This window comes from Pleurodeles waltl, chromosome 6 (genome assembly GCF_031143425.1).
Source record: "Pleurodeles waltl isolate 20211129_DDA chromosome 6, aPleWal1.hap1.20221129, whole genome shotgun sequence".
Lineage (NCBI taxonomy): Eukaryota > Metazoa > Chordata > Amphibia > Caudata > Salamandridae > Pleurodeles > Pleurodeles waltl.
Genome location: NC_090445.1, coordinates 1,663,871,451 through 1,663,894,660, shown reverse-complemented (window position 1 = coordinate 1,663,894,660; position 23,210 = coordinate 1,663,871,451). Strand labels below are relative to the sequence as shown.

At 42.4% G+C, this 23,210-nt stretch overlaps 2 protein-coding genes across 4 annotated transcripts in view; one reads left to right on the top strand and one right to left on the bottom strand.

The window, feature by feature from the left end:
* The window catches only part of QSOX2 (quiescin sulfhydryl oxidase 2), a 214,702-nt gene extending 214,412 nt beyond the window's left edge, over nt 1–290 (bottom strand). The window contains exon 1 of the mRNA XM_069241624.1: nt 19–290. Within this exon, the coding sequence (XP_069097725.1) occupies nt 19–259 (241 nt within the window). The 5' untranslated portion in view covers nt 260–290. The remainder of the gene's footprint in view (nt 1–18) is intronic.
* Nucleotides 53–23,210, top strand: LOC138301307 (uncharacterized). Of its 3 annotated transcripts, none has more exons than XM_069241626.1 (3): nt 53–171; nt 17,771–18,556; nt 20,143–23,210. In XM_069241626.1, the coding sequence occupies exons 2-3, from the start codon at nt 18,118–18,120 to the stop codon at nt 21,264–21,266; spliced, it is 1,563 nt and encodes a 520-aa protein (XP_069097727.1). In that variant the 5' UTR covers nt 53–171; nt 17,771–18,117; the 3' UTR covers nt 21,267–23,210. The 3 variants fall into 3 exon arrangements, with proteins under 3 accessions (XP_069097727.1, XP_069097729.1, XP_069097728.1); XM_069241628.1 differs by lacking the exon at nt 53–171 and adding an exon at nt 365–511 and having other exon boundaries at nt 20,143–22,956; XM_069241627.1 differs by lacking the exon at nt 53–171 and adding an exon at nt 365–525 and having other exon boundaries at nt 20,143–22,956.

Sequence of the window (23,210 nt, the reverse complement as noted above, 5' to 3'; positions counted from 1 at the left end):
CCACGTGGCGTCGCTCACCTGTGACGTCAGCAGCCAGCTCCCTCCAAATGGGCGCGTAGTTGACGCAGTGGCCGCACCAAGAGGAGTAGAACTCGACGAGCCAAGCGCTCGAGCTGTTGGACAGCGCGCGCCGCACGCTGCCTTCGTCCAGGAGGTAGAGGGGGTCGGAGGGTGAGTAGAGCTGACCAGCCAGGGCTGCCCCGGGGAACAGCAGGGCGGGGAGGAAGAGCAGCGCCCAGCACAGCCACCCGCCTGCCATACTAGAGCTTACTGAGTATCCCGAGCAGGGGGGAGGAGCGACGTGACCATTCACACGTGACGTCACACCAGTGGTCCTCACAGGGGAGGGGCGCGGGGACGCCGCGCATGCGCACTGGGAGGCAGGCGTCCACAGGTGTCACAGGCACTACGAGTCTACCTGTGTGTTTATCACCGATAAGCATTGGAGCGCTTTTCACTGGAAAGAAGTTGGTCGGGAGTCTGAATATCAGGGCGAACTTCACACCTTGATGTACGAAGAGGCTGGTAATCTTATTTCCTTCTACTCTCGAGAAACCCTGGGGGATAAATGATGCGAACGTGAAGGGCACAAGGTGTTTGGGCAGTAGAGTTTGAACTCGTGGAGGATAGGAAAAGGTTGCATGTTAGAAACATCTGGATGCTGTATATGCAATAGGGATCAAAAGCGAGTTTGGACAGGAGGACCATACCCATATTTGGATACTTAAAAAACAAAATTACAGTAAAGAATATATATTTTTATGCAGTTTTATATAGTGTGAACTCTATCCGAAGGCATTGCAGCGCTGTAAATGACCACCAGTTACATTACACAAGGGCACAGTTTTTGTTGTTGTTAGGCACCATACATGGATGCTGTGAGAAAACAGGGCTGATTGCAGAGGCCCCATAACTTTTTGCCCCCATTTTCCACTTTTTGCTGGTGTTTTCCTGACTTTAAAGGTGCCCTGGGTACTGCTAACCAGTCCCAGGGCCTGTGTTCTGTGTAAAATGGATATGCAAATTAGGCTAATTATAAGTGGCTAAGTTAACCTACCTATAAGTCCCTAGTATATGGTAGGGCATGTAGGTTTAGGGACCACAGCATAGGTGGTGCACACCTAGGTGCATTGCGGAGGTGCCCAGTGTCATTTTAAAAGCAAGCCTGCCTTGCTGGCTGCTTTTAAATTAAAGTTATATGCAAATTCGACTTTGGAATTAAAGGTACTTCCAAAGTCTTAAACTACCTTATTTTTACATATAAGTCACCCCTAAGGTGTGCCCTATGTGCCCCTAGGGCTGGGTGCCATGTAACTATAAGCAGGGACTTTATAAAAATAGATTTATAAGCCCTGGTGAGGTAAAAACAGCCAAATTCGTTTTTCCCTCATTGAAGTAAATGGCCTTCATAGGCTAGAATGGGCAGACTTTATTTTAAATTTTAAAGTCTCCTTAAATGTTGCATACCAAGAATTTGGTATCAAATTACAGGGAGTGCAGAATTATTAGGCAAGTTGTATTTTTGAGGATTCATTTTATTATTGAACAACAACCATGTTCTCAATGAACCCAAAAAACTCATTAATATCAAAGCTGAATATTTTTGGAAGTAGTTTTTAGTTTGTTTTTTGTTTTAGCTATGTTAGGGGGATATCTGTGTGTGCAGGTGACTATTACTGTGCATAATTATTAGGCAACTTAACAAAAAAAAATATATACCCATTTCAATTATTTATTATTACCAGTGAAACCAATATAACATCTCAACATTCACAAATATACATTTCTGACATTCAAAAACAAAACAAAAACAAATCAGTGACCAATATAGCCACCTTTCTTTGCAAGGACACTCAAAAGCCTGCCATCCATGGATTCTGTCAGTGTTTTGATCTGTTCACCGTCAACATTGCGTGCAGCAGCAACCACAGCCTCCCAGACACTGTTCAGAGAGGTGTACGGTTTTCCCTCCTTGTAAATCTCACATTTGATGATGGACCACAGGTTCTCAATGGGGTTCAGATCAGGTGAACAAGGAGGCCATGTCATTAGATTTCCTTCTTTTATACCCTTTCTTGCCAGCCATGCTGTGGAGTACTTGGACGCGTGTGATGGAGCATTGTCCTGCATGAAAACCATGTTTTTCTTGAAGGATGCAGACTTCTTCCTGTACCACTGCTTGAAGAAGGTGTCTTCCAGGAACTGGCAGTAGGATTGGGAGTTGAGCTTGACTCCATCCTCAACCCGAAAAGGCCCGACAAGCTCATCTTTGATGATACCAGCCCAAACCAGTACTCCATCTCCACCTTGCTGGCGTCTGAGTCGGACTGGAGCTCTCTGCCCTTTACCAATCCAGCCACGGGCCCATCCATCTGGCCCATCAAGACTCACTCTCATTTCATCAGTCCATAAAACCTTAGAAAAATCAGTCTTGAGATATTTCTTGGCCCACTCTTGACGTTTCAGCTTGTGTGTCTTGTTCAGTGGTGGTCGTCTTTCAGCCTTTCTTACCTTGGCCATGTCTCTGAGTATTGCACACCTTGTGCTTTTGGGCACTCCAGTGATGTTGCAGCTCTGAAATATGGCCAAACTGGTGGCAAGTGGCATCGTGACAGCTGCACGCTTGACTTTTCTCAGTTCATGGGCAGTTATTTTGCGCCTTGGTTTTTCCACACGCTTCTTGCGACCCTGTTGACTATTTTGAATGAAACGCTTGATTGTTCGATAATCACGCTTCAGAAGCTTTTCAATTTTAAGAGTGCTGCATCCCTCTGCAAGATATCTCACTATTTTTGACTTTTCTGAGCCTGTCAAGTCCTTCTTTTGACCCATTTTGCCAAAGGAAAGGAAGTTGCCTAATAATTATGCACACCTGATATAGGGTGTTGATGTCATTAGACCACACCCCTTCTCATTACAGAGATGCACATCACCTAATATGCTTAATTGGTAGTAGGCTTTCGAGCCTATACAGCTTGGAGTAAGACAACATGCATAAAGAAGATGATGTGGTCAAAATACTCATTTGCCTAATAATTCTGCACTCCCTGTAATTGTTGTAATAAATCCTACAACTTCCAGTTGTTGGATTTAATATAACTAGTTCAGGTAAAAAGTTTAGACTTTACCTAAAAAGTTGCCAATTTCAGCTCTGCATTGTTTTTGCTGCTGTGCTCTGATTGGCCAGCCTGCAGCAGCTTCTGCCAGGCTGCCTTGATGAGGTGTGAAGTGGCCAGGCTTCACACAAAGGAATGTGCTTGGGGGGAGAGAATCTCCCCTCAGCAGATGGTGAGGCAGGAAGGGGGAGGGCTGCCAAACTGGTCTTCAAAGGCAGAGAAGGACATTTGCAGCACCCAGCAACACCCCCACATCCTGCAACCCCAGACAGCTAGGTGCCCCCTTGATTAGATTAGGAGAGGGCAGGAGAGGGGTGTGTTTATGATTTTTAGCCACACCAGTGGGTGGGCTCAGCCAGATGTAACCTCCAAAAATCAGATTCATCCATGTTGGATTTTTAGAGACTGTTGCCTTCTGGGATGGATTTTTGCCACACTTCCCAGGAAGTGGTCATCACAGGGGGACGACCCTGTCCCTGATTGGAGAACCAGGGCCCCCCTGCTTTTCACCCAGGAGCAAGGATAAAACTGGCAGACCTGCACCCACACCTCAGATCCCCTCCAGAATTCAACAAGAAAGGAACTTAAGGAGAAGAAGGACTGCCCTGCTGGACCCCAGGCCTGCACCTGGACCCTGCACTCAGAAGGACTGCACCAGCTGCACACTTGGGCTTCACCACAAGAAGGACTTTGCCTGGCTTCAACTGGTTCAAGGAGGGACTCCCTGTTTGCTACAGGTGAAAAATTGCTAACCAGAGTCCCCTGCACCAACTCCTGAAGAAAGCAACCAGCTGACCACTGTCCAGTGGCCAAAAAGGAGTTTGCGCCAGGTGCATTCTGGGAGTTGAAGTCCGCACCCCCCAAGGACCATCACAGAACTTCTGGACCCTTGGGGTGAGCTGTGGACCCCAAAAGAACCTTAAAAGAACATCTGGGTGAAGCCCCAGAAGTTTGGAAAAGATTTGAGAATTTTTGGAAAAAAGCTCCAGAGAGGGACCGACCCGCCGCGGAAATTCTAGCCAGCTTGCCTCAACCGCGACCCGGCCTGACTTCGTGGTTCGTCCCGGTAAAGAAAAACATCCAAAAAAGAGACTAAGTCCGAAGGTAACTTTTTGACCGGGACCTCCCAGCCATCGAATCCGAGAAGGGCTCCATGGACGTCGGATCAAGATCCAGGTTTACCCCGGTCGAAGGATTTTCATCTCGAAAAAACGACTAAGTCCGAAGGTAAAAGTCTCCACCGAGGAAACCCACATCGCGTATCCGGACAAGGGCTCCAGGAGGTCGGATTCAACTGGCAGGTTCGTCCTGGTGAAGAAAAACTTCAAAATAAAGACTAAGTCAGAAGGTAACTTTTTAACCGAGGCCTCCCGCGACCTGTAGCCGAGCAGGGCTCCATCGCGGTCGGCCTGAAAGTTTGACTTTGCCCCGGTCGAGGTGCAACCAGATGACCCGATTGGCGCTTTTTGTTTCTAAGCGCTAGAAAAGTAATAATTCTTTAAAAATTCATATCTCCGGTTCCCCTGAACCGATTTTAATCATTTTTGTGTAATTTTAAAGATAAAAATATAAACTATTTTTATAAATTGGTTTTGGATTTTTAAACTGTTTCCTGTGTTTTATTTAATTACTGTTTTGTGATATTTGAATGCTTTACACTTTGTCTCCTAAGTTAAGCCTTGACGCTCGTTGCCAAGCTACCAAGGGTTGAGCTGGGATTAATTTACTGAGACCTAACTGTACCTATGTGGAGGTTAGTGGCTTGTTGCTAGGTGTAGGTACCTACCTGCCCTACCAATAACCCATTTTCCAACAGATGCCCTAAAACATGAATTGCATTGAGACTGTTTCACTGTAAAATTAAAGCATAGTTGGTATTTCAGAGTAAATTGAGCCAAGCATTTCTTTGAATAGTTTGTACATATGATGGAGGGGGCATTTGATATGCTGACAGAGGGGTGCCGGTGTGCTTAAGAGTGGGGCTTTTGAGAGGCCGACAGCGATGGGGAGATATATTTGGGGAATGATGCTAAAGCACACAAAATGTAATGGAATTTCTAGCGTTTGTTCGGTTGCATGTGTGTGACTGTTTGCTGTGCCAGTGGATTTATTGTTGTGCTTTTTACATGTGCAAAAATGACAATTTAACATTCTCTTAAGTTTACCTCCACTCAAGGAGGCTCCATGCCAAGCATTCATCTTGCCTCGGCCTATCTGTCCCCCTACTCCTTCATGTAGTGCTGTGAAGCTTAGTGCACTAGTTATGCAGTTCTAGCTGACTCAAGGAAGAACTGCGTAACTTGTTGGGAGGTGTAAAGCTGTGGTAATTAATGGTTATGACGTGATCTGGGAATAGTGTGTTATCGCATGCTGAGGAAGAAAGACATCTGTTACAGAGCTGTGTGTGTGTGATATGGTCATTTATGTGATCCCGGGCTAGGGAGGGTGCTAAAACTGATGACAACGGGATACATGCCCTGAAGAACAGAGACTGCTCTCCATGACAGTTTGCAACGACATAGCAAACTGCTTGCGTGTGCCACAGGCCCCTAAATCGACAAGCAATTCAAAGTTGGCGTGTGTGTAGTTGATGCCCCACTCCAGCCCACATACAGCCCTCAAAGAAGTGGAAGGCCCTGAGGATGAGAGCTTTCGAAAAGCGTACCAGAATCGGTTGGCAAGGTTGAAAGAAGAAATACTGAGGCATGCCATAACACGGAACCATCATTGATACGGAACAAAATGCTAAAGTCAGTGACAACCAGGAATTATGAAAAAACAAAACAAATGCAACAATGATCAAGAAGAAGAATTGTTGCAGTCAGAAAGAAAATGACGATCTGTGACCTTCGATCAGGCATGATGTCCCAGGTGCGAGCACACAGCCAGTGCTTGCAGAGGTTTCCGGTCCAGAAGAACAGCAGCAGTCACCTGAACAGCACATGCTCTCAAACATGGTAGAAAAGAGTGCAAGGTATGATGGCTGTGTTTCTGAAACAAACACCGCCAACAAGCAAAATATTGGTGCTAGATCGACCTCATAGGTCGAGGCATTTGATGACTTCATAGATGCCTGAGAAGACGATACAACAAGGCCATCTTTAGCTGACTAGATTGTAGTTAAGGCCTAGTGAATAACTCACCAAGAGTGTGTCTATTTCTTTGTAATATGGGACTTATGGCCCTATATTTTAAAATAAAAATACTAGTACCAGAGTGCAAAGAGATTCCAGAGCGGAGCCATGTCATTACTTATTTCCGCACTGAGACCGCTTGAAGACTTTCAGCAACACTTATTCTGGCTTTATCCTACAATGGCCTACAAGCCCTCTGACAGACATGATTTTTACACAACACCTCTTTACTGTCCTGTTGTATGCCTTTGTGAAAAAGTATTGTGATATCAAATTGCACCTCCACCCTGATTTTTCAGAGCGCCAGTGCAATCACAAAATGAAGACGTTCACAATCCCTTCACATTGCACCTTGATCCTCACTTTCATCGTGCACTGGTATGTGTTAGTACTGGTACACTTGCAGAAGTCCTGCAAACCTGTGTTCTAATTCTCACCTTGTCCTGGATTGCCAGTCCTCAGATACTCATGGTATTATTCTATTTTAATTGGCAATGTGCGCCTCATTATGACAAATGTAGCAAATCACTCTTTCTGGAAAACACCTTCATAGAGTTAATGCACCTGCTGCTGAGGGTTTGCTCTCTCCGTAGTCACACATTTTTAATTCACAGAGAGGCTACCACAGCCTGTCATTCTTTGATGTGAATAGAATGAGTACAGTTGAATATAGTAATGCCACCTGCTGTTGTGTACCTCATTGTAATTTAATTTACAAACATTCTGTGTCCCTCTTACATTAACATATTTACCACTTTTTGGAGTGTGCTATAACAAAAACTTAATTCCTGCGAGCATTTCGTTCTATGTGTAATACAGGCAGCAAAAGAAAATAATATATCTGTGAATTAAGTAGATGACAGTAAAAGCGTAACCTGAAGCTTATTGGTACTAACTCGAATTATATAGCTCTTCAGCTTAAACCATTTAAACAGCAGTCTGTGTATAACTTGCAGGTGCTGCATTCCAATACTAGATAGATTACTTGCTAGTGAATGCCCTGACTGCAGAAATGTTTAATCTGAAGATCACATGTTCCATTTAATACACTGGTGCAAATAGTTTTCTATATTTGTAGGTAACATGTTATAGTCCAAATAAGATGACGTAGAGGTGTGGCTTGTTGTACTGATCTATGTGTAGGTTGCGGATCACAGAATTGAGTCTCAGAATTGAGCTTTTGGTTTCAGAAGGGTTAATAAATTGCACCGTTTAAGTAGGGTAATAATAACATCCGTTTCTCAGATTGAGAGTTAATGTTCTGGTGCTTGTAGGCATAAATCCTGCCCAGTGTTTCCCCATACCTCCAACAATAGAAATGCATCTTCCAATCCATGGCAGAATTGAAAAATATATAAGTAAAATAAATATACTTTGCCAAATACTGGTCTAAAATTCCGGGCGCTGTTCCTAAAGATAGACCCACGGCGTGTATCAACAGAAATGTGGAGGTCTTTTGGCATGTTATTATTTTTTGTAAAAATAACCAAAAATACGTGAGTTGTTTTGTTTGTGTGTGTGTGTGTGTGTGTGCGTTTGTTTGTATGTATATATATCAAGAGAAAAAACAAAGAAGAAAGAATGCACAGGCTCACTAAGGTACTGGAAAAGAATGACAGACACAATGTAGGTACTTGCAGGCTCCCGGGGGACTGAGGTACCCAAATTACATTCAGCAGGCCAGGAAGACTGGGAGTGGGGAAACTGCAAACAGGACATTTAAGGTATGGAGAAAATAAGAAACCCAAGCTTTGAACCTGGTGTACCTGAAAGGTCCTAAATGGGGAAACAGAATGCCTCCATTATCTATTTTTTAGGGCAGTGCTTCACAAACAATTTAGAACCACAATACACTTTTTAGAACAACAAACTTTCATGACCCATTTAGCTTTAAATGGACATGAGACAGTCAATTTTTTAATGTAACTATAGCTTAGTGTGGCAGTGCCCCATCATTTAAAGACAGCACACTTTCCAATGAAATGGCCACTACATTTTCACAGACTTACAGTTTTACTGATACAACTAAATTGCACTCACGATAATGTGTGTAAATTGGATTTCATTGAATTATCACTTGTGCATCACCAAGTAAAGTTGTTCTGATCCTATTAACATCTTTGCTTCTATCACATTTCAGAATTACAGTAAAATAAGCTCCATTTTTGCTATCCTAACTGCTGAATGTGTACAGTTCATTTACAAGTATTTACATTTTGTTGTGGGATATAAAAATGACATCCTACAACCTTTCCTTTCACACTCTGTACCACAAGGTTGTCACAACTCACTTTACTTTTCTTTTTCTGATTGCAAAGTGAGAGGAGTTTGTAAACACCAATTTCCAACTTAAAAAAATAATTATGCAGGACTTTGTCAGACATAGTCTGACATTTGACCTCTGTCTTAGAGGCGCAGAACAGGTTACAAGATAAATACAGGGTTTAAAGACATCTTTATTTATTGCTTATACTTTATGACCTATCAAAAATCTCCTCTTGACCTACAGCTGTGTCACTACTCACAGCTTTGGAAACACTGCTCTAGGGTATATTTTGCTCAGGGCCTACATCCTGACAGAAGACTCCATGCACAAGCACCAATATGGCAGAATGGGGAGATACTCAAATATGGAAAATCTATGGCCTGGAACATATCAAAAGACAGGGTGGTTACTCCACTTAATGATTTGCTATCTGAAAGCCTTTTAAATCGTTTTTAGACTTGAAGCTCAATTTTGTCCTCACACACTTTCAAAAATGAAGACACAGACAACTGCCCAGTTGTACATGTTTTTGCACGTTTGTCTTGGTCAGTCGCACGAAGACATAAATCAGTGTGCTATCTCTAAACATGTACACTCGTGGATTCGTAGATGAGACACTTTTCAAACATACATTTTCACAGCACACACGTTTATACATTGGTGGAAACACAGACTCTCCATCAAATATTCTGTAGAGGAGTGAGAAGATCTACTTCAGCTTCCTTACAGGGGCTGAGGGAGTCTAGACTGAAGCTGAGCAATTTTAAAGTACCGCACCAGTGGCATTGGTTGGTACTCAAGCTACAAACAGCATGATTGAGCCGTCACATCGGCATCCAGAGGCAGATAACCAAAGTTTGACATTGTACATATACTGTGGTAATGCGTCAGACTAGTGGTAATGCGTCAGACTAGGTGCCATCTGAGGCCTGGACATGACGACAGCCTCCGTGGAGGAAGTGCACGATGGAGGGTCTGATGTCCCAGCCTGGGTGACCTGCATGCAATATACTGCCCTGGATTAGTCCCCCTCGCCCCCCGCGGGGCCACCCCCTCCAATGTCCCACCGGCAGCAAGAGGGCAACGCTCTGCACACAGGCAACCTAAATGGGGCTCCCTTCTCCTTGTCCGGGCTCTTCCACCACTGTTCTTATCCAGGACCGCTTTGCACCTCTACTTGGCGCAGTCGCCGTATTGAGGTACTCCACCGGCACCAGTCCAAGGCCCGGGCCCCAGCTATCACTACAGGACGACCACTGTTCCTCAACCACCTCTGGGATCACTCAGCTCAGGTGTCTCATTTGCAGGTCCCTGTATCGGGAGGTACAATTTGTGATTCCTGACTGCACTTTGTGAAGCCTACAATGCTGCGCTATATTGCTTTAGCTACTATCCAGTCTGGGCGGGTGTCCGTGCATGGCACAGTGAATTCCCCCCCAACCCCCCAACAGTATTCCAGGCTTTGGATCGGCTACATTCTTCCCAGCACCTAGACGGCTTGTTACTTGACTGTATGCAACCATGCAGGATGATGCCCCATCTACAAAACCGCATGCCAGATCGCAATGGGCGCATGATTTGGGTATGCCCTTATCAAATGATGTTTGGAAATACTTCTGTGCACAGATGCATGCTCTCTCCCCCAACTATCAGCTGCGATTGTTATATTTTACGTTTGTAAATAGACACTAATACACTCTCCAGCAGCTCTGCCAGATGGGATTGCACCCAGGCACAGGGTGCCCCAAACGTGCAGCAGAAAGTGCGGGTTTCCTGCACTCCGCTTGGAGCTGCAGGGCGATCCACACCTTTTGGTACGGGTTGTTTGATGTAATTGCAGAGATATCTCTCATGCCGATACCGTGCACGCTGTTAATAGCACTCCTGGGGTATGTTAAGGACATACAGTCAGATTACAGGAAGCTAGTGGGAATGCTACTTATTTTAGTGAAGCACAGTATTGCGATGCACTGAGACCGAAGTTGCAGCCCACTTTGGTTGGACTGGCTGAAAGATATGACATACTGCCAGGAGCAATTGAATCTCTATTCGGACTCAATGGCAGCAAATTCGAGAACTGCAGATATATGGGCCCCCCTTCAGGCATATCTCTGAGCGCAGGCTGGAACGCTTTGGACGTAGGCACAGAGATGCCCTCGTACTATGTTGGAACCAACTGAGGTGCTGAGTAATCCTCCCCCCCGCCCCTCGCCCCCCCACCCCCGTAGGTTGCACATGAACCATATGGACGTGTCCTTGCATTTTGTCTTTGGGAGTGCATGTCTTCTCCCCCATTCACCCCCCCTTCCTTTCTTGAAGTTATCCACTCTATGGGGAATTCTTCGTCATTGCTAATACTTTGTAATACGAGTGGTTCCCAACCTGTGGTCCGGGGACCTCTAGGGGTCCGGGAAGCCTGCTTAGAGGGTCCACGACTGCTTAGAAAATTAAATATTAACAGATTAGGTCCCCAGCTTTCAGGAGTGACTTAGTAGGGGGTCCCCAGATTCCAATAATGATTCAGTGGGGGTCCCTGGGTTCCAGTAGTGATAAACTGGGGGGTCCACAAAAGTCAAAAGGTTGGGAACCACTGTGTTGTACGATGTAATTCTGCCAAATTATTTAACCTGTTTGAGATTTTTTTTAAAGTTACGCTATATCCCTAGAGTTGAAAAACAACATTGCATTGTATCAGAGGGACAGAAGAAAACTAAGGTAAATGTCTCGATTTAAGTTCCTCCTTAGGTTCTGCAGCAGAGAATGACCACCATTTGACCCAGCATAACAAATATTTAACCCAGACCTTACATTGGAATGGGTCATTTATAAGGTCGCGAGATGCAGAGCACAATGGTGTTCTCAATAAAAAGCCATTTAAAAGTACATTTTCAAGTGCTGCTATTTTAGAGGTGTTTGCATGACCCCACAGTTTGTCTCAATGTAATCTGTAGTTCAAGTAAGCAACTAATTTGGACAATATGGTAACATCAGCAATACACACACTAGATTCATTATCTAATGGCATACTAATGTAGTTCTGTCAGTGTTTATACTGGCTACAAAAGATTATGTTCTGGCAGTGTTTGCATTAGGCATATATTGGATGACTCAATACCAGCACCACCATTACTGGTTCTGGGAGCTATGACATATTATCAGTAGGGCTCCCGGTTGTAATGTACTTATTTTTTTGACATTTCCATCTGTATTTATCCATATTTATGTTTTGCTCATTTTTTCTGTATTTGTCCATTTTTATTTTATGTTTACTATATAAAGGAAGCTGCAATTGGTATTTTTCCACATTTATTTAACTGATAAATGTATACTCGCATTTGAATTTCCAAAAGGTCTCAGTAGTATACAGTTCAATAGGGTTAGCTGAAAACACTTCCATTGTAGAATAGCATAAATAACTGTACAACTGCTCTTAATTAAGCTTTATTAGGGAATCTATTGTCTTTTCATCTTCCCTGCCTCTCAGTCTGCGTACCCTACTGACCTGGCATTCATGACTGAGAGTAGAAAAAAAGTCATCCAAAGGAGGCCTATTTTCTGTATTGACAAATAAATACAGACAGGAGAATGAATCGTTTTCTGTCTGTATTTATCTGTAAAAATCAGTAAAAACGAAAACGAAGGCCTAATTATCAGGTGCTAAGTTTTGTGGTCAGACCTGGTTGCTATTAAGGTGTTCTTTGTAGGATGTGGTTTAAGTCCGTTTGACAGCACCTTCTCAATAAACATCTAGATTTTTTTATTTTTCAATAAACATCTAGATTTTTTTTCATTTTTCTCCTCCTCACTGGGGGCAGAGACTTCCATTAACTTGGTAGGCCTGCCAATGCCCAAATCTCCAATAACATTAATAAGCAGGATTATTTGTTTGGGAGCGAGGTTTTGTTCAGCTGAATGTCTTAGGAGCTTCAGCAAAATGTCTGACAAAAACTCTAGAAAAAGACAGAAATACCATTCTTCAGTAATGGAAAAATACTCAATGGTTCAGTTCTCAGGCAAGACAAACGGTTGCTCGTTCATTATTAGTGTATCAGTGTAAGAACGCTTTGCTGGTACATTTGATTACATTTGTTAAACCGTGCGTTCTTCCCACTGCAGATTCAACTGTAAAAAGCACTTGGAAATGGCAAAACGATAACATAATCTCTTAATCCTCGGTCTTCCCAAACTATCTGAAGCGAAGCTCTGCATATTTCCTTAAATATTAATTGTTGAAGCTCAAACATGTATTAGTGCTGTAGCAGTATGTTCATGAAACACAAAGAAGAAGTAGTTGGTTCAGTTATTGCGATTGCAGCTCATGCACTCGCATATTTAAAAGTCTGCTTGTATAGCAAACACTCATCCACGGTCCAGATCAATAAATCAGGGTGATAAATGGAAGCACAAAAAAATCCCATACCTCACAGCATTTCATATTATTACAATTGAAGGGAAAAATATATAGTTGACACTTATCAACCATAGCTGCATTTCCTAAAACGTGATTGAACTGAAGTTGGTAGCCTGTCTAGGGAACTGAGTACACCGCTCTTTTATACAGTAAGATTCGATCTGAGGCCCCCAGCAGTGCAGAATCACACCCTATTGTGACTATAGCTGGTGATCTTGCACCTCTCGCCTGGTCATTATTCATTGTCAGATCTTTCCCCTAAGGAGGAAAGCCACTGTCATCACCCCAAAGCATTTCTCTTCATGAGACCCCACTGGTGTTCCTTGACTCGGTTGATGGTGGCTTTGAGATTAATGGACCGTGCACTTGATACCCTTGATCATTCATGCATCCTAACTTCTTACAGTTACCCTCTACCATCAGGCATGCTTTGTGTTGCCAGCCACAAAATTCCACCTGTGGTGGCCACCATCTTGTGTTTCGACTGATGATCAAAGAGTTGGTGTGGTCTACTGTGGCAGCATCCACCAGGATATTGAGGAGAAGCAAGTGGTGAAGTTGTAATCATTCCTAACTTTTTTTTTTTAGTAGGTATAGGATTTTTGTATACAAATATTAAACATATAACCATTACAATAAAAGCCATTAGATAAAATAGGTGTTAATTCCTTCTCCATAATAAATCCCAAAATTAAATCACCAGATCATATGCCATTAAAATGGCTATAAGAAAGGTCTAAAAATTGTGTCTATTTCCCAATTAATTGGGCATCTGTAGTAGGAAAACATTAACCAATAACATCCCGGATAGTTCTGCTGTTGGAAGTAATAAATGCAGGCGTCAAATATTTCCTCCATAAGTCAAGTAGAGCCAGGCATATACAAATAATGTGTTCTACTGTTTCTTCCTTATAACCACATGAATGACAATTCTTTGGCGACAGACACTTTGGATTCCAAGAGCCTTCACATTGTCACAGTGGTATAAGCAGGAGATGGAATAGTAAATACTGTAATTTGCAGCTGGGCACCAAATTATAAGTAAAGTATTTTTGTTTTGTACTAATATCGGAGTCAGTTGTGTAATGTGCATGCTTATATTTTGTTGCAGTTGACAATATCAATAGCTCTCACATTTATCTTCAGGATACTCTTTATTAGATTCCTCATTCAAGCTGAGGCACATTTTTGAGGTGTTAGTGAAGGTAGGTTGTGTTCTATAATTACCCTGCTGATCTTAGCAAGATGGGGATACAAGGAAGAATGACTCTTTGTTGTCACTTCTTTGAATGTCCAGGATCTCAGGGAGTCTTTGTCCGCTCCGATACATTCACACAGATAGTTTACCACAACAGAAAGATGTTGAGAAATTAACGAAATCAATGACAGTTCCAGTCTTATCTTACACCGTGGAACTAAGGAGCGTAAATTTATCAGAAATGTAGTCTTTTTTTTTTTTTTATATATATATATCTATATATATATATATATCACTATTTAAAAGGTTGATAATGTCCAGAAGAACTATGGCTCCGTACAGCAAGGAGGGTACTATTTACACATCTGTTATTTCTAATGTATGACTTATTGCGCACCCCGCAAATACATCTGAGAATCTTTTGATTGTGTGCGTGGTTGCATGGACGCTGGATTTTAAAATGGCAATTAATTCAATTAAACTTGTTGTCCACAAGATAATTGTATGTGGTAACCTCCTCAAGAATGTGGTCATTGATTATTATACTTAGCTGATACCTCGATTTGCAAAATACCGTTTGTTTTGTTTTTCCTAAATTGACTTTTAGATCATTTGCTGAATTAAATTTCTGTAAACCTGATAATTGTGTTTGTAAGTTTGTTGGCATCAGAGAAAATATGATTGTCATCTGCATAGGCTAAGCGCTGATAGCTCATCCTCCTAACCTAGGGGGACAGAGCCTCGCTATGGTTTAGGTATGAGGACAGATCAGCTGTATATAATGAAAAAAGCAGCAGAGCTAGCGCACAGCCCTGTTTAAGCCTGTTAGCAGTAGGAATTTCTGCTCTTAGAGATTTGATTCTTAACTTGTCTTGTAGCCCAGTGTTATCATGCAGTGGTATTAAAATATGTAATAAAGTCCAGTTAACTCCTCACTTTTTAACTTCTCCCATAGTTTGCTCCGATTTACTTTATCAAATGCAGATGAATGTTCTACATAGCAAACGTACAGGCAAAGATTCTTCCTTCAAGTATCATTTTTTTATTATTTAAGAGCAATGATGTTATCTACTGTTGAGCATCCTGATCTGAAGCCAGATTGATTAAAAGATATTACATTTAGATTGGATATGCATATGTATAGAATTCTTCCACTGTTAATTTTGTGAAGAGTTTGCCCTTGCCATCTAAAAGAGCATTGAGGCGAGAATCATTCAGATCTTTCTTTGAGCCTTTCTTATGTAGAGGTTGAATAACGGCTCCTTTCCAGGAAGGCCAAATGACGTCCGATTTTAAATCCTGCGTGAATAGGGCTTCCAACATCTCACTTCACAGAGGAACGTCTGCTTTAATAACACCTATTTTTATACCGTTTGGTCCTAGGACTCTAGAAGAGCGCAGCTTTTTAATTAAAGGCACTATTTCTTCCCTAGTGATTCGTCGCTCAGATTTTAAGAACTGAGGGAGTTCAGTAGACCCAGTCCTTCAGCCAGCATAAAGACTATCAATGTGTGCTTTCCTTACCTCAAATGAAATAAAATGATCATTAGCAACTCTGTGATCCAGTGCCACTCCCTACTAAGGTCTAAAATAAGTTAACATTGGCCGTTTTGATGTAATAAAATAATTTTGTCCATGCAGCATCTTGAGTTCCTGACATGGATTGTATCTTTCTAGGTATTTAAGACCAACACTCCTGCTGTTGACCCAAGTTACATCCTGTTTGAAGATTTTTGAATAATTTTACTTTGTGTAGGTGGTGGTAAACCTTGGTTGTGGATTCTATTTTAGGTTGTATGTGGAGACGGATGACGACGATCATCTTGGCCTGCTTGCTTTGTGGACTGATCATTATTCATTACTCTTGGGCATCAGTGGTCAGATTGTGATGGATCAATGTTTATTGCTTCTTTGGTTAGTATTAGGTATTCATTTGGAATGATGTATAAAGTTGCAAGTTTAATGGATCTTAAGATGCTGGTCTACGCTCTACCTGTCTTGTGGAGTGTGCAGGTGGGGTGAACTTTTAATAACAGGTGATCACTAAAGGTTCCTAAACTCTGTATGTGTCCTATATTCAGCAATAGGGTTGAATGCAGAAAATCATTTGGTTTAATTCGGGGCTCAAAAAATCCACGGGACCACTCGCATTGGCGAGTCTTATTTGCTCAGGTTGAGCCATTTTTAGGGTCGAGCCTGCCTTGCATGCGTATCGCAGCGAGACGCTTTAGTATTTAGAAAAGGGCTTGGAGCCCTGTCCACTTCACGTCAGTGTTTTTGATTGGTTCGTGGGCTTGCCCAATAAAATCTGCTTGCTTTCATTAGTTGAAGGCACGCATACGTCATGCCTTTTCCGCTAGCTAGCCCTCCTCGAGCGCAGCGACCAAGTACAGAAAACATGCGAGGCTCGCTGTTTTCCATCGGGCTCGTGGACTTCTTTTTCTCTAATTTACGAGCATGATCTCGCTTGGCAGAAGTCGAGCGCTTTACATACTTGATTTCACTTTTTCGGGTTATGTACATAAATGTGCTTTTGCCCGATAGGTGAAAAGTCGGGTTAGGAGTTTACAATGCGATCAGCTCTAACACGAGCAAACGCGAGACCCGTTGCATTGTAAATGCTTGTTAATACTTACTCTCCATTTTGGCGAGTTGACACTGAACAGGTGTTCAGTTCAGTTGAAAGGTGGAGGGGCAATAAAAGATGCCTTTAAATCTTGCCCTTATGTCACATTTGCTCTGTGTTCACATACAAAGGTCGAAAGTCAGTTTTTGGTACAATTAATTTTCCTTCTGACTGCAGAGTTCCAGGACATTGTATGGTGAACTGTGTGACCTGCCAAATGTAAAATAAAAGTATAAAGGGTGTCAGGTTTTTCCTAACACACAACATTTAAATGACTAAGTCAACTGTGCAAATATTTCAAAATATATTTCAGTAGTTGTGAAAGCCCTTTTTTACATTTGTGTGATATTTTAATAGGTTGAAAACAAATCAGAATACTTTACATGTTGATATGCAAAGGATATGTTTTCTGAAACCCAATTTTCACAGATTGTTAATATAATATATAGTTTTATCAGTAAAGCTGCAAGTTAGTGGAGAGATATTCGCACATTTCTTGGAAAGTTACTGTGTGTAGATTCCAATATGTTACCACATCATGGTTTAGTAACATATTTATTAAAATTGAGTGTTTAAACAAACTGAGAAACACTCCTGCCCTGATGGCAATGTTGTTAGTAAACTAAAGGAAGTCCTAGGTTATGTGGGCTGGACCTCCATGGGTATGTGGGCTAGATTCTTGTGATGCATGCAGCAAACTGTAGTCTACATAATCAAACAAAAGATTATTTTTTTGTACTGCAGAAATGCTGAGCTCACTTTGAAGGTGCAATCACATGTGAGAATTAAGAAAAAGGCGACCCTGTAAACTATTTGCCTTTTATCACACAATTTGAGGCCCGTTTATGGGTCATGTACATTATAGTTAGGTCGAGTAGATTATTTTAGTTACTCGACCTGCAGGTCTAGTAACATTTTTATGATTTTTCAAGCTCTGTTTATATTTGTCGTAATTTCATGCTACTTCAAGACACCACGAAGAAGAGACTATTAAAAACTGTATTCTATTTTTCCAAAAGGTACCAACACCATATCTGCAAGCAACTGTTCACCAAGGAGTCGACCGTGCTGGTGGCAAGAACTGTGCAGGAGCTGAGCGGAGCAGACCCGCGGAATGATTACTTCCATGACACCTGCAATGCCTTCCTAGTCAATTCCCTGTTTTATTACCTAACCACCCATGTGCCTGACTAAGTTGTTGCACATAATCTTGTCAGCGTACTGAGAAAACCTTTCCAAGGCTGCTTTGCTATTTAGAGAGACTGCCTCATTTCTAGACGCACAGAAACCATTACAGACTACTTGTACCCATTCCCCTCTTGCCAGGCTTCTGACTGTTAATGTGACTCTGCCCTGCCAGCTGACAATGTTCCACTCTGCAGGGCACATGAATAGTCTGAAAGCTGCATCTATGTGGGGCAGGCTGAGGAAATGGAAATTCTCTGATTTAGCCCTTGAGGTGCTGGTCGACTCAGTCCTTAACAACCACGAGAGGCTGTATGGAGCACTGAGTGCAAGCACCTCTTTGGGCCAGAAGACTAAAATCTGGAAGGACATAAGTGAAAAGGTCAATGCTGTGGACGTTGTACAGCGCAGTGTGCCAGACCTCAAGAAGCGCTGGTATGACTTCAAGAGGAAGGTCAAGCAGACGGTGGCAGCGAACCAATCACAGGGGCTTCAAAGTGGCACAAGCAAGGAAGCATGTCTCACAGCGCTTCAAGCTAGAGTCTACGCTGTGATGCTTTCAACAACCGCACGAAGCTCTGATAGACCAGACAAACGGCACAGCCAGGAGCCATACACTGGTAGGTAATGCAAAAGCACAAATCTCAACACCTAACACTATGATCCTAGTTCAGAAAAAGTCATAGTCCTGTGATGTGCATTGGACCATGCAGGCGAGTCATCTCTAACTCATTGCTTTCACACATCTTGTCTGCCTCTCTTCCTTGTCACTCTCTCTATATCTCATTACAAAATTGCATTCGCAGAGAGGGAGCATGAAACCAGAGTAAGATCCGTAAGAACAGATACAGAGAAAGAAAATAAACCGAAGAGAGTATAGTGTGGAATGCAGAGCAATGAGGGAGGTGGGAGCAGAAATGTGGGGTTCGTATGTAATGTCCGCTTTAAGATCTCATATACCAAACCACTGCATAGGCATTCACAGAGAAAGGCGTTCCTCTGTAACGCATAATTATAGCTCTTGGTTTTATTGGATTTGTTTTTTTAACATTTTCCGTCTGTATTTTTCCATATTTATTTTTTGGTCATCTTTTCAGTCTTTTTCAAAATTAATTTTGTACTTTGTGAATACATTAAACAGTAATGAGTATATTTCCACATTTATTTAACCAAAACAAATCCACTAATGCTTTGATGGCTGTAGAGTTTTAGCATATTGAAGGCCAAATATAATAAAGCAATAAACTCAAATGAAAACCTTGCATAATAGCACAAATGTATCTTGAAGTCAGAAGTTACTGAGGGAAATCTCATGCCTTTTTAAAACTCCACATACTCTCAACCAGCATGACTGTTGATTGGGATTCATGAACAACATGTAAAGACATTGAAAAAATGACACATTTTAAATATCTTTCCACTTTTCAAAATAAAGGCTATAGATTGTTTTCGGTCTGTATTTATCTGTAAAAATCATTAAAAACGGAAAACTGGGAGCCTTACTCATAATGAGTGTCTGGTGTGTGAATTAGCTATGTACACCATCCTTGTGGATGTGGTCCTTCAGCAGCTAAGTCGGTCTCTCGCTAGTTGAAAGACTACAACGGGCATTTCATGCCTTAAACATATTGTGTATTTGAGCACCTTTGAGGTTGGAGCAGGCTCAATGAAATGCGAAGGTGTTCCCCTAGAGTGCCGCCTATGTAGTTGGCCTCTTAGGTCCACAGATAGATTGAAATTTTATTATGCATCTATTCCTTTTTCCTCAGTAATAGTCAGCGGCAGTGCAAAACTCAAGCAGAGCCCTATTCTGGGCCCCATATGCCATTCAGACCCTTTCTTTTGGAAATGGTTTTGACAAACCTTCTTTTGTGACAATCACCTTAACGTGTATGTTCGACATCACTGTATTACAAATCTTAAGTCTGTTATGGGGAAAAAAAGACATAATGCCCCAGGGTTGGGTAAGGCACGAATTATAAAAATATCAGATCTACCAATGTTTTTGTCTGGGTGTGTGTCCCCTCTACTGTTCTTCAGTCTTGCCTTCCTCTCTTTCACAAATCCATACCACTGCAGCCCGCCACTTACCAATGAATATGTAAGTCTAGCACAAGTGCACAAATACTTGGTGCATGTTGAAGTGTTGGGGCCTGTCATGCATAACAGACTATACACTTACCCCTACCATGTTTTCTTCTTGCAGGTATACCAGTTAAAATAGAGGTGAAGTCTGAAGAGTGGGATTTGGGATATACCAGCTCCCTTGACGAGGATAAACTCAAATTAGCATCAGGTATCACTCTGGAGGGAAAGCAAACCAGCAGTGTTCAGCCGTCTGCAAGGGTACTACCTACCCCAGTCCAGGCATCATCAGGAAAATCCATCACTCTCAGATCACATTCCCAAGTGAGCATGCCACCACAGCGCCATAACTCCCACCCAGAAGAAGATAGCTCAGTAGCTGGGCCGCCACCAATACTGTCATTGGATTTCATTGGAGCACACCACCCTCTGGCCACAACAACAGCCTGGGTCCAGCCAACTATGGCTTCCAAGGAGGCAGGATCAAATTATTCTGCATCCCCCATCAGCATGCATGAAGAAGAAGAGGAGGATGAGGAGATAGATTATATGGCATCAGTTGACCCTTCCCAGCACACCAGTAGCCAGCATCAGCACCAGCATGGGCATTCTCCTCCGGTACAGTGGCTTGCAGTTGCACAACGCCAAGCTGATGCACTAGAACGTACAGCAGCTGCACAGGAACGCCAGGCTGCTGCAACGGAGCGAGCAGCACAAGCCCAGGAACGCATGGCAGCGGCACAGGAATCTGCAGCAACAGCACACGAACGCACCCTCCTGGCAGTTGGAGAAGTAGCCCGAGCTGTGCGCCTCACATATGCCCAGGTGAAGAACATTAACGTGCGCCTAGGCAAGACAAATCGGCATGCCATTCACCACACCAAGATTCTGGAGGAGTTGCAAGCAGATGTAGGGGCGCAGAGCAAGACTCTCAAAAAGCAGTGTGCATTGATGAGAAAACTTTCAAACATGGCCCAGACCGCGGTTGCTACCAGTCAGCATCACATGGTGGCCACAAGTCAGAGTCTACAAAAACCTGTTAAGAGTATGGAAAGTAAGGAGCAAGTCTGCAATGACTTATTCACACATGTATGCAGTGATGACAGCACTGCGACTACCTCCATTCCATCCATTCTCCCCCTATCATTGGAACCATCACACCAGACACCAGAAACCCTTCTGGTCAGTAACTCCCAGGCACCAACACATGGCAGCTGTGTCTCACCAACCAGCACAAGGATCTAGTGCACTTAAAGAAGGGTGGGAGTGCATACTCGGTGCTCCCTACACCACTGGTCTCAGAACCCAAACAAACTTGTCTGGAGGCAGCCTTTTTGACTAAAAGAAATCAAAAGGACCAACTAAGACTTGCACTGAAATTTACCGTTCTGCACTTATACTCTCAAAGTGTTCTCATTTTCTTTAGAACCGCCTTCTGCAACCTGTGAAGGACAGCAGTGAATTTTATAAATTAATTTCTTATACATATCTGCATTTTGCAACAGACTGGGAAAACGTGGAATTTCTTTAGTAATTATGTCTCATGCACACCTTCTTCCAGGTGCATCCAAACAGGGCTGCTTGGAATTTGTTTAATGTAATGCAGTACACTTTTCCCCTGTGCAGCACACTGGGTCTGCCAAGGACTGATCTCATTTTCTGTACTTCGCCATTGCTATGGCTGTCGTTATGTTAATCAATGTTTTTCTTTTGCCCCAGAAGTCATAAAGCACTGTTGACTAAAGATGATTGTGTGTGGCATGTAAGATGACCTGTCTGTTTGTCCCTTTATACGCACTGCATGGTATGGTGATCTTCCAACATCATTCGCATAGTCTGAATTGTTATTCCTGCCTTTTTTTGACTAGTATTCGTGGGTAATTCATGCAGTCTTTAGAATTGCTGAACAAAGGTATAACTATCCACCAACCAGTTAAAACTGGCAAATTGTCAAGGTGAGTGTTAAGAGCTTGTCCCAGTGGCAAGATTCAGCTGGAAGCACATCTCAGTTTTTGGCCACAGTGGTTAGAAAAATCATCTTGCTCCATGTTTCTATTAAACCACTAAGGGCCCAATTTAGGTCTTGGTTGCGGGAATACTCCGTCACAAATGTGATAAATATCCCGTCCGCCGTATTACGATCCACATAGGAGATAATGGAATCGTAATACGGTGGACGGGATGTCTGTCGCGTTTGTGACCCAGTATTTCCCTCTGCCAAGACCTAAATCAGGCTCAAAGTCTTCACACTGTCCATTAATAATTAGTCAAAACTTTTAATTACTTTCTTATTTGTGTGCCCAAACACTCATTGAAGTTACTGTTAAAAAGTGTTAATATGTTCTAACAAGCATATTTTTATTTCAGCAGACAGGCAGCGGTAGATTGCTTCTCACTACACATATGGCATGAATTCACCCCCTTTCACTACATCTTTTGAGACTCCAATCCTTGCAGACTATGCTGACTCGACCCCCTTATCCTCCCCACTCTCATCATTCAAAGTCATGACCAAAGCAGAAGACACCAGGGGCACGGGCCTTTAGGCATCAGCCTCATCACACTAGAGATTAGGATCTTCTTTTAGTTTATAAACCTTACCTCTTGGTCAAGAGGTGAATGTGCTCACAGTTTCTTTTGTTACACAGTAGAAATCATTAATACCCAAGCACCACAAAAAAGAGCAAGAACACAAATCAAAATATTGGCAGTGGCACATTAAATGAGAAAGGGAAAGTCCTGAGAGTGGTTGAACAAGCTTGGTATGAAGTTCCCTCTCCAGAGATCCTGGATATACTAATAGAGGAAGAGAAAAATTACAAAAAAAGGCATTGACTGTGAAAGAGAACACTAAACCCCTCTCCAAGGATAATTATCAATAATCCCACCACAAACGCTTTGAGACGATTTCTAACCTTTTTTGAAAAAGGGTTACAAAAAAAAAAAAAAAAAAAGACTGAACGTACCCTTTGTCAACCACATGAAAGTCAGACTAGTTATGAAGAGGTTCATAAATCTAAAATGATTTGGTAATTCTTCATAGAAGTCTTACCCACTGAAATACTGAATACCGTTGCCTAAAGGCCACCGATTGTATAAAAGGATTCAGTTCTAAAGAAGAAAAATGCAGATAATGAGGATTCGAAAGTGTTAAAAATTGTGTGATAATAAATCGGACAATTTTGCGCC

Bases quoted from the DNA above. Each gene is read 5' to 3' on its own strand.
- LOC138301307 (XM_069241626.1), top strand. From the start codon at position 18,118: ATGTTCCACTCTGCAGGGCACATGAATAGTCTGAAAGCTGCATCTATG. The intron at 18,557-20,142 runs GTAGGTAATGCA...TTCTTCTTGCAG, and splicing joins CAGCCAGGAGCCATACACTG to GTATACCAGTTAAAATAGAG.